Source organism: Gymnoscopelus braueri, assembly GCF_963280865.1.
Source record: "Gymnoscopelus braueri genome assembly, chromosome: 22".
NCBI classification, from domain to species: Eukaryota; Metazoa; Chordata; class Actinopteri; order Myctophiformes; family Myctophidae; genus Gymnoscopelus; species Gymnoscopelus braueri.
The window spans coordinates 4,707,411-4,719,374 of record NC_137624.1 but is presented as its reverse complement, the minus strand read 5'-3'; the positions used below and the strand labels follow the sequence as shown (position 1 = coordinate 4,719,374).

Sequence of the window (11,964 nt, the reverse complement as noted above, 5' to 3'; positions counted from 1 at the left end):
ACGAATACCACAATAATAAGGCAGGAAAGATATGCACATCCACACCCAAAGTTGGGCATGTGTTAAGCGAAAAAATATACAATGAAAACTAAAACAGAACGCTCGCACACTGTGGGCTCAGTTTTAGAATTATTTTATTGCACCTGAGTGCTGCTGTGATGTTTCAGGCTCTCGCCCTTCCTCAGACTGAAGTGAACACAAAGAGACATCCATACTATACAAACAACATGATCCCACAATGCATTGCAGGTGTTGACATCAGACACAAGGACACATTAAATCTGGTATAATTAAATACATCAATGCATTAAAGAAGGGGGATGGAGACCCTATAAGTCAACACGTACCAATTTATGTATGAAAACCCAATTTTCATATGCAAACCAATATTCACATAGGCCTAAACAATAACAATAACGCCATACGTACAAAATGTAGGGCATATAAGCCCAGTACCACTTGAATACACAGTGTGGTTAAAAACAGAAATGAAAAACAAACTCATTAACGCTTACACACCACCATCAGGCTGGTTGGCCATCATAAAGTGTGAAGCAATATTGAGTCGTCTCTATAGTTCTACAAGGTGCATTTTTTTTTCAGGAAAGAACAGGAGAAGAACAGACACAATTACCACAAGAAATGAGCTCTATAGCACCCCCCTTTTTGTTTTCATCAGCCAATAATGCACGGCCTGTGCTCATACTGTATCTGCTGATAAGCATACAACATTTTGTGATGTTGCATGAAAGGTTTCTGTATTTGCCTTTTTCACAGGCTTATGGAGGCTTAGCCTGGGAAGCAAAGCTTTTCGGGTCTATAATCCGGTCGGGAGCAGAAGTAGCCCTACGTCACCATGCGCGTCATCCGCGTCATCAGGTGACCGGATCGCACAATTCGGAAAGACGTCACCCCAAAATAGGTCTGTCCTAATAAAATCCTTGATGCGGCGTAGTTTAGCTTATTTTTTAAATATAAATGTGAGTGTACTTTCCAGAGACTTTATTATCCCACAGGGAAATTCTATTCCATTTAAATAGGGATTGGGGAACCAAAACAAAGCGGCACCGCAAAACCTGATCGTGACAATCCGGAAAGAGGATAATTCTTTTTCTTTTTTTTTTCAGTAGGCGTGGCCTAGACCGGATCACACGGGTCTTTAGTAACGCATACCAGGCTTTCCTCCGAGGTGGAAAGACTGGTGACGCGAGGTTAATGGAGGCTTAATGTTTTCACGCAAGCTGATGTAGATATTGGTCCATAGATTGTGCGTAGAAAGTTTTGTGCAGCTTGCTAAAAAATTGTACGAGAAGACTTCAAATGTTTTTCTTTAACAGATCTGAGACAAGATTACCAGCAATCAAACATATCAATATACACATATATTGTTATAAAATACAGGTTTTGGCTTTTAATTACTGCTTAAGTCTTGGTGGTGCCTCGACCCATAATGGACTTCTTAGTGTTTCTCTCAGGTTTCAAAATGATTATATAACACTTTGGCCCAAACAATGCCACCAAAATGCCAAAACTAGATGCTAAAATGGCAAATACCTCCACTACATCTGCATATTTGCCTGGAGAGCTGATATATGCTGGGATGAAGGCTATCCAAACAGCACAGAAGATCAACATGCTGAAAGTGATTAACTTGGCTTCATTGAAGTTGTCTGGAAGATTCCTTGCCATGAAAGCTAGGAGGAAGCTGAGGAGTGCCAGTAAACCAATATAACCTAACAACACTGCAAAACCAACTGTTGATCCCACATTACACTCATAGAGGATCTTATCACTGTGGTATTGTGTGTTTTTATGAGGAGTTGGTGAGGCAGACACAAGCCAGGCTGTGCAGATCATTGCCTGGACGAAAGTAAGAACCAGAACTGTTCCTCTCTGCTGCATGGCACCGAACCACTTCAGGATGTCTGCTCCCCCAGGCCTGGCGGCCTTGAACACAGCCAACACCACCATAGTCTTTACCAGGATACACGAGACACACAGCACAAAGCTGATTCCAAATGCTGCATGCCTCAGCTGACAAGTCCAGAGCCCAGGACGGCCAATGAATAGAAGTGAACACAAGAAACATAGTTTGAGTGACAGCAAAAGTTGGAAGCTGAGTTCTGAGTTGTTGGCACGTACCATGGGTGTGTTACGATGATATATGAAGATTCCCAGGACAATGGCACAGATAAGTGTGCCAAGCAATGTGATGGTTGTCAAGGAGATACCCAGGGCCTCATGGTAGGAGAGGAACTCCATGCTCTTAGGTACACAGTGGTCACGCTGGGGATTGGACCAGAAGTCCTCTGGACAACTCGTGCACTTTGTAGAGTCTAACAAAGAGGGCAAGATGAAAGGGGCAGACAAGTATAGTATAATTCTACTGCACATAGCTACGTAATGTAACCTACCAGTGTCATTGCTGATCTCTCCCTCAGAGCAAGCAATGCAGTCAAAGCAGCAGACAGGTTCTCCTTTCCTTCTGACCAGACGGGTTCCAGGGGAACAGCTCTCACTGCACACTGACCGAGGAGGCTGCAGAGGTAAGTAACAATGATCAGTTTCAGTCTAAATTACATTCACATCGTGAGGTTGATATTAGCTATTTTAGAATTACAGTCAGTCACCTTTGTGGATTCAAAGTTCCAGAAGATTTTGTCTTCATCAAGTATGAGTTCTTCACCTCCGGAAGCTGACTTCTTGTACACACCTACATTGTGAACCTTTGTGCTTCCATCAGGGAGCCACACCCAGTTCATGACATCATAGATTGGTAGAGGATCACCATTTTCATCAAATGACACGTGATCACCAAATGATGTGGTGAAGTTGGCCTTTTCTAGGTAATACACAAGCTAGACATGGTGAGTAAAATTATGAAAATCAAGAGACTTAAAAAAAAAAAAGAATCTGCACAATAGTTAAATTGAGATTGACTGTTGTTGTATTAACTAACTACACCCTTATGCAGTATTTACTACACAGTTCCGGGCCACCTTTGTCTGAGGGGCACAAACACACACACACGCACGCACGCACGCACGCGCACACACACACACACACACACACACACACACACACACACACACACACACACACACACACACACACACACACACACACACACACACACACACACACACACACACACACACACACACACAAAAGCTTCTGTGTAACTGTTACTGCTCCAAACACTGATTAACATTTACTCAGACAATTACTATTACTTTACTTCACCATCATTATACATCATCCTACTACATCAATTTTTCATTTGTTTCATGTATTCAAAATTTGAATCCAACTAGAAATAGAAATATTAACAGGTAAACTGTGAATTCATATCACACCTGCCATGGCTGTATTGTCTGCAAACTGGCACAGCTGTGCCCAGTGAAAGGCCCTCTTCCTGGCACACATTGCAACATGTCATGGAGGGCATGGGCCAGAGCATACACGGCCTTGTACACATTATATTCAGGTCTGAGGTCAGACACATCCAGAAGTGTAGTTTCTGCTCTTCCTAGGTCCTCTTGTCCAGTACACACCCTTCCACCAGCATTCACCCACTCTGACGGAAGGGGTGCAAATTTACACTGAAATGTGTTCTCCCAAAACTGCCTCACCTGAAAAAACACAACAAAGACTTAACACATTAATACAATATATTTTGGAAGTCACTTAGAAATTGCAGCACGAATATACAATTAAATAAAAGACTCACCAGGGTATTTTCATGGCTGTTGTCAGGATCATTGTCAGGATGTATTTTTAACAAGAAGTCCTTGAGACCTGGTATCTCTCCACGACGGATGGCAACACCCAGGGTGCCTCTCAGGTACGGCATGAAGTGAGGAGATTGGAGGATAGAATGTGATGTCCAGCCATCACTGGCTATCCATTGCAGACCTGTCACATTCTGCTTTACCACCTGTTTATCATATAAACACACAAACACACACACACACACACACACACACACACACACACACACTCACACTCACACACACACACACACACACACACACACACACACACACACACACACACACACACACATATATAGGTATAATTGACCGTGTGCTGTGACGTGTTTTGTTTGATTTCCTTGAAATACATTGATCAGCTCGCACCCCTAGCTCTTATTGTGAAAATGTTGCTGTTGGCCAATCAGGTCTGGTGTGCAGAACACACATGACAACAACACACGGTGCAAGGAAGCAAACTACAACTACACAACAACAATGCCACGCATTTTAAATATATTTATTTTTTGCCCGCGGTATGCTTCTGGTGAGAGAAACATTTCTCAATTCAAGTCATGAAATCTGTTGGTCAACAGAGTCAAGACCATCTGAATGGACTGATCGACTCACTGAAATTACAATTTGAGCACGATATCACTTGCAGATTGGATAACTCTGGACCTAATTAGTCCAAGATATGCAGCTTTCAGCACTACAGTATATCTTTCAACGACCGAAATGACCTGGCTGTGAATATAAAAAGAACAGGCTATTGAATGAGATTACTGCACCATTTGTTTCTCAAAGTTAAAACTAATATGAAGTACCTGCATAGTACAATGAAACAAGATAGACTTAACTCGTAACGATCTCCACGAACTGGTACCAGAGAATAGTTAAGACCTCACCTTTTACGGTAATGAAGACCTGTCATGCTCACTTCTGAAATGTAAGTTTAGCTATATATATTATGTCTCTCTCAATAATGCTGCCTCATGAAAGTTGGTACGGTGACTTTGTACATGGTCAGATACTTGAAAATAGCCTTATATTATCATCACTTTACCCAAATACAGCTCAAGTGGAGTTAGGAGGTTTTTGACCATTCAATTGGAGATTTAAAAACCCACACACAGACGTAAAAGGTGTTCAATAGCACTGATTAAAAAATAAAATAAAAATTAAAATTGAGTTAGCTGGTTTCTGCCCGACGGCGACGATATATTATATTATATTATATTAGCATCGTAACACAAACCTCCTCCATGAGATTAACCATATAGCTCCCATAGCCAAATGCAATGACCACACGAGCTGTGGACTTCTTGATCACAGTGACAATCCTCTGAAGTTCAGCTGGGTCATGGTCCCAGGGCAGAGCCTGTGAATAAGCCAGACAACCCAAACCAGACTGATCCAGGTCAGACTGGAAGTTTCGGGCAGCATTGTGGCCATAGTCATTATCAATAAAAAGCACTCCTACCCAATTCCACTCGAACCGCCTCATAAGCTGTAGCATAGCTCCTACCTGTTTGGATAAAGAATGGAGGGATATGAGATTCCACAATGAAAGGTCTAATCATTATCTTTTGATGCTGTCAACATAGACCTTCAGGTCCAGTGGTAATACACACAAGCAAATGAGAGGTGATCAATTGCACCCATTAAGGGACCCCCAAAATTACATGTATTGCCGCGGATCTCCATCTCAAAATATTTTGTTCCAAGTACCCCGAGAAGCAAAGATTTGAGTAAAAAAAATTTCGCTTTGAAAAAATATATATTCAAAGATTTGCACACATTTTCACGATTCTTCCAAAAATAGCAGATCTACGAGCTCATAGCGCGGCACTCGGTGTCGCGCTATGAGCTTGTATATCTGCTATTTTTGAATAGCCAAAGAAATCTTACGTGACACAGATGCGTTCCAAGTCCCATCCTGCACATCACTTTGCATTAATTCTAACTCTGACTGGGGAGGGAGCCTGGGAGATAGGTGAGTTATTGCTCTGAGTCTAATGATCCTGATGTGAAAGACAATATTTATAAAGAAGAAAACAATGATGTGGTGTCAATTAAATGTAATGTATGTTGATATGGCACGATGACTATCAAGAAAATAAAAACATGTCAAAAAGGTTGCCGACCTCTGCACTAGAGGAATGTTTTTGTTAAATGTGTAGAACATGTACTACTTGATATCAACAAATGAAACTGTCTGTAGAAATTCACCTGGAAGACGTCACTTGGGATCGTTCTAAAGAAGGATGGGAACTTATTCCGGTCACTTAGACAGGCGCAGGTGGCATAGTAACTGACCTGAAAAAGGCATAAAACATCTCTCTTGTAAATGAATACATTTGCTGTTGACAATTTCCCCTACAAGCAGGGCATGTGAGCCGAGGGGGGAGGAAGACAAACAGATTGAAAAGTAAAGAAAAAACTAAACAAAAACAAAACAGTTGTGTACTGTGTGCAGTATTTAGCTTCAAACATGCAGTGGCAGCCTTTGTCATTTGGTAAAACATTTCAGAAACCAATTGGAGGGCAAACCTTAAACACAAACACTGTGCCCTACCCCATAATCACAACGATTCAATACTCCTGTGTATCGTTAAGCTCCATGGACAGTAACACTGTCAAACGACATCAGTTTTAACCCATAATGAATTACTAGACTATACATTTGACTAAGAGATGTGAACATGGCTTTTTCATAAGACAGGCAATAATAACAAGTCCCCCAAATTTTAACCTGATTTCTTCTTTTTTTTCACCGTAAAAGCATAGCTGACACAAGGGATGCCAGAAATCGTGTGTGTCATGTTACAATGTAATAATTCATTTAACATTCTGAATATCACACCAAATATTTTACTTTTAATACCTTTATATTACAAAAAAAAGATGGTAGGTAAAGAATTGATCGAATTGATTGAACACAGATGCATTGGGCTCTGACCTAAAAACTAAACAAAAACAAAACCTGCTTCACACTACATACAAAATCTGTGCTCTCTGCTCACATGTTCTGCCTGTAGAGTACATTACATTACATTACATTACAGTCATTTAGCAGACGCTTTTATCCAAAGCGACTTACAATAAGTGCATTCAACATAGGTAGGGAACGAAACTACTAATCACCAGAAGTCTTAAGTGCATGCTCTTCTAAAACAAGCAACTAAGAGTATACCTAGCGCTAAGGTAAAAGTGCAAAGGTAGTACAAATGTCCTATGTCTTTCAAGCTGTAAAAAGGACAGCTACCTTATTTATCATATGTTAGATTTGTAAATAACCAAATAATCTAAACACAAACAAAACTATTGGCAATGGCAAAATAGGGTTCAAATAGGAAACTTACCAGGGGCACTCTGTACAAACCTAATATACTAGAGATAGCAATAGAACTTGTTGTGGAATCATCGCCCACAATTCCGAGCACAGGTGGGGACCCAACACAGCCCTCATTCAATTGAAACTGCTCCTCTCTCCCACTGACCAATGACAATGCTGCACGGAATCCAACTCCAAGTGTGATACAGTTATCATAAAGACTATATCCCAGAGTCACATTGGGTAGTAGGCCGGGGTTTCTGTTGATCTCAGTAATGGCAAAAGCCATGGTCTGGGCCATCCTGAACCCTTCAATGTCAAAGCTAACACACACAATGTTACTGAAACCATGTATCAAATAATCCTCTGGTACTATCTGTCAAAACAAGTTACCTGTTCTAATTGCTTTCTGTTGCATTTGTGATACTCACGTAAAGCAAGTGGGGTCCTGTGGCTTGGAGGTGAAAGACAGCTCAGGGAAGACAGAGGAGAAGTGGATATAAAACAGGCCGCCCAGAACAAAGTCCCCAGCCTTATAAATTCTGTTGATATTAAACTGTGCCTGTAACTCACAGGGAGAGGAAGGCGAGGAAGACAAAGCAGAGAATGAAGAGAACAACATCAAGGTCAAGTACAGCAGGTGTATGTCTTTAGAAGCCCTCATGACTGTCCTCCTCTGTCTCTAACCCCTTTCCCAAATCCTTTGTCCAGTTGCTACATTTTATACACAGTGAAGTGCCATCCCTTGTGCCACCTTATGCCACTACGTAATCTTCCACAACACACATCTGTGACAAGAGGCAGAAGCAGAGGCAGGGCTTAATAAACGTTAGCAATCCTGTCACAGAAAACATAATAAAACTAGAAAAAGTGCTCCTCGGAGCACAGGTCTCCGCCAGGTCAGGTAGGTTATTGTGGCCTCCTGGTGGCGCTATTAGGCCAATGTGAAAAGGGTGGCATTTCTTCTTAGGCCTTTCAATCGGACACTGCATTCATGATTTGAGGCATTTTGTTCCAAAAATGTGTTTTGCTAAATTAGACCTGCTGGTGGCGCTATAACAGGCCAATGTGAATGTGAAAAGGGGGGCATTTCTTCCTCGGCCTAGTGGGAATCTGCATGCAGAAATTGCACACTGCGTTCATGTTTTGAGGCATTTTGTTCAAAACTGACCAATCCTGCAAACTTTGGAAGCCACTGTAAGCCAAATAGGATGGAATATGAAATATCGGACAGATCCATCAGAATCACATGACTATGGAGATGAAGTGTACCAATTTGCGTGGTTTTTGGACAGAATCTGAAGGAATAATCTCCAAAAATATATTTTACATAAGTCGGCCTCCTGGTGGCGCTGTAAAAAGCAGATGTGAAAAATGCAGTCCAGATGTTTTTCCTTGGCCTCTAGGGAGTGTGCGTGCAAAGTTTCACGCAGATCGGTGCAGTTATAGTTAAAAATGCAAATCGGCCAGTTATTGCGCCACCATGAGGCTGATTTGAAAATGTTCAAGTGGCATTTCTTCCTCGGCCTAGTGGGAATGTGCGTGTGCAATTTTATGGAAATGGCAAGCTGCGTTCATGATTGGAGGCAGTTTGTTCAAAACGGACCAATCCTGCAAACTTTGGAAGCCAACCTTAGCCAATGAGGATGCAATATGGGAAATCGGACAGATCCGGGTTGATCACATGACTATAGAGATACTGTGTACCGATTTGCATGACGTTTGGTTAAAAGCTGTAGGTGTAATGGGAAAAAATGGGTTTTGCACAAATTGGCCTCCTGGTGGCGCTATAACAGGCCCATGTGAAAAATGTGGGGCAGAGGTTCTGAATTGGCATCCAGGGAGTGGGTGTGCACAGTTTCTCAGCGACCGGGCCAACGGTGCCGGAGATTAGCTAACCGGTAACACGGACGGACGGAAGGACGGACGGACGGACGGACGGAGGGTAAAACATACTCTCTCGCCATGCCTTTCGGCCTGGCGGAGACAATAATGCTGGGGGGGCCACACCCGTAATGTGCCTCATCTGTGAGGATTATTTATTGAAAACTGTAGCAACTGATAATGTAATAACGGCTCATAATTTAATGACGTTCATAATGTAATAACCTAAATCCTATATTGAAAGTTTTCAGGCCAAGGACCCCTTGGCTGAGAGAATGATAAAGCAGGGACCCCCATTATATATTGTATAAAATATAGATTTTTTCATAGATTTCATAGGCAGCCTCATAGACTTGCTTGACATGGTGGATTCATGTTAATGTGTATTTCCAGACATTAAGCGTTGTGTGCTTGTAGATCTGCTATTTTTGGCTAACTTTCTCCTCAGAATGGGGATGCTTGGTTGAAGTGGTTGATGTCAAAATCACACAAAGATTCGGCGGACCCCCTGTAGTAACTCTGAGGACCCCCTAGGGGTCCCGGACCCCCTGTTGAAGACCTCTGGGCTAGAGGGTAGAGAGCCACAGGGGCCACCCACATCCGGGTCACCGCGGGGCCAAAGGTGCACCGTTGCTCCAATCTGCACCAAACTTGACACAAACACTGTTCAGGGGTCTGCCAAGACAATGGTCACACCAGAGGGCCTCGTCATGGTCCCCAGGAGGCCACAGGCCTTGATCGTTACCTCAATCCGCACCAAACATGCCACAAACACTGTCCAGGTATAGGTCATGTGAATAGTACGGCCACGTCAGGGGCCCCCATCGGCCTCTGGCACACCATTAATCCAATCCACACCAGACATGGCACACATGCTGTTCAGGGGTCTGCCATGACAATAGTCACACCAAAAAGCCTAAATTTTACATATACTGTATGAAGCACTGCAGCAGTGTCTAACATTTGAAATGGACATAATCCGTGACCATCGCTCTGATCAGCGCAATATAGGACTGGATTTAAAGGCTGTGAAATAATGTAATAACGGATGTTTGCATAATGTAATTATGTCATAATATGTTACATTAAGAACCTTACTTATCCGCTCATAATGTATTGACAGTTCATGATCTAACTAGAAAAGGCGCTCCTCGGAGCACAGGTCTCCGCCAGGTCAGGTAGGTTATTGTGGGCTCCTGGTGGCGCTATAATAGGCCAATGTGAAAAGGGGCGGCTTTTCTTCTTAGGCCTTGCACGGTAATCGGACACTGCATTCATGATTTGAGGCATTTTGTTCCAAAAATGTGTTTTGCTAAATTAGACCTGCTGGTGGCACAGGCCAATGTGAAAAGGGTGGCATTTTTTCCTCGGCCTAGTGGGAATATGTGTGCAAGATCTCACAGAAATCGCAAGTTGCGTTCATGATTTGAGGCATTTTGTTCAAACGGACCTATCCAGCAAACTTTGGAAGCCAATGTTAACCAATTAGGATGGAATATGAAATATCGGACACGTCCATCGCGATCACATGACTATAGAGATACTGTGTACCGATTTGCGTGATATTTGGACAGATTCTGAAGGAGTAATAGCAAAACATTTGTTTTACAAAAGTCAGCCTCCTGGTGGCGCTCTAAAAGGCAGATGTGAAAAATGCATTACAAAGGTTTTTCCTTGGCCACTAGGGAGAGTGCGTGCAAAGTTTCACGCAGATCGGTGCAGTTATAGGTAAAAAAAAAAAGTTATAGGTCAAGTGGCATTTCTTCCTCAGCCTAGTGGGAATGTGCTTGCACAATTTCACGAAAATCGCATGCTGCGTAGATGATTTGAGGCATTTTGTTCAAAACAAACCAATCCTGCAAACTTTGGAAGCCAATTTTAGCCAATCAGGATGGAATATGGAAAATCGCACAGATCTATGTTGATCACATGACTATAGAGATACTGGCCCTCATTTATCAACGCAGCGTATAAACCGGCTTATATTTTTCCATATATTCGGCGTACACCAACGTCAAAGTCACATTTATCAACGGATCCTACACAGCCAATCCTGGCGTACATCAGGTCGGAGCTTTGATAAATCTCACGTCTGAAAACGAGCGTCATTTAAATAACACGCCCTTAAATATTCTCAAAACGCCCCGATTTTACGACATGAAGAAGAATCAGAATACGACCAAAGACATCAAAAGCCAATAAGAAAGAGTTTCCCCCGAACGCCTCGCCTCGCTGCCTGTCAAGTCACACACACACACACACACACACACACACACGCACACGCACACGCACACGCACACGCCTCACCTCTCTCTCTCTCTCTCTCTCTCTCTCTCTCTCTCTCTCTCTCTCTCTCTCTCTCTCTCTCTCTCTCTCTCTCTCTCTCTCTCTCACACACACACACACACACGCCCAACTGTGTCTTTCATGTAATCCGTAGCGGTACAATCTTTGTCACTTAGGCTTGTAGCATACATGAATGACATATCATGATACCAATCACATCGCCATGAATGGAATACGTTTGTATATTAATTTATTTAACCCATACCGAGCAGTGCACAAGCAGTCATGTAGGATATTCCCCGTGAGACTCGGACGGGCGGCAGTCATTCCGCGGCAGTGATTCCGCCACGTTAATAAGAGATTGGAGCGTCGGGTTTATATCCTTAACCCAGCAAGGTTGTAGTCTACATAACTCTCTATGACATAACTCCATAACATAGGACAAGCTACTGTAAGTTTGTACACCTCACTGTCCATGAAAAGATCGTCGGGAGTCCCGAAAATGCGCTCGCAGAAGCGCTGTATATTTTGAAAATAGCAGATCTACAAGCTCACAACGAGTGGCGATGCGACCCGTTTTTGAGCTTAGATCTGCTATTTTAACATAGCCAATGCAACTGAATGACTGTTAAAGCAGTTTGTATAAATTAATTTATAAAATGTTATGTTTTCACAGGGATTATTTATTAGTGTAGATATACATTT

The 11,964-nt window shown here is 42.5% G+C and overlaps 1 protein-coding gene across 1 annotated transcript; it reads right to left on the bottom strand.

Moving 5' to 3' along the window:
* Positions 1-1,422: 1,422 nt before the first annotated feature.
* On the bottom strand, positions 1,423-7,753 carry LOC308078312 (extracellular calcium-sensing receptor-like; the record flags this gene model as incomplete). Its single annotated transcript, XM_080419430.1, has 9 exons — positions 1,423-2,336; positions 2,415-2,538; positions 2,631-2,858; positions 3,357-3,632; positions 3,731-3,937; positions 5,011-5,280; positions 5,985-6,071; positions 7,118-7,412; positions 7,521-7,753. The coding sequence occupies 9 exons, from the start codon at positions 7,751-7,753 to the stop codon at positions 1,423-1,425; spliced, it is 2,634 nt and encodes an 877-aa protein (XP_080275556.1).
* Positions 7,754-11,964: the final 4,211 nt, after the last annotated feature.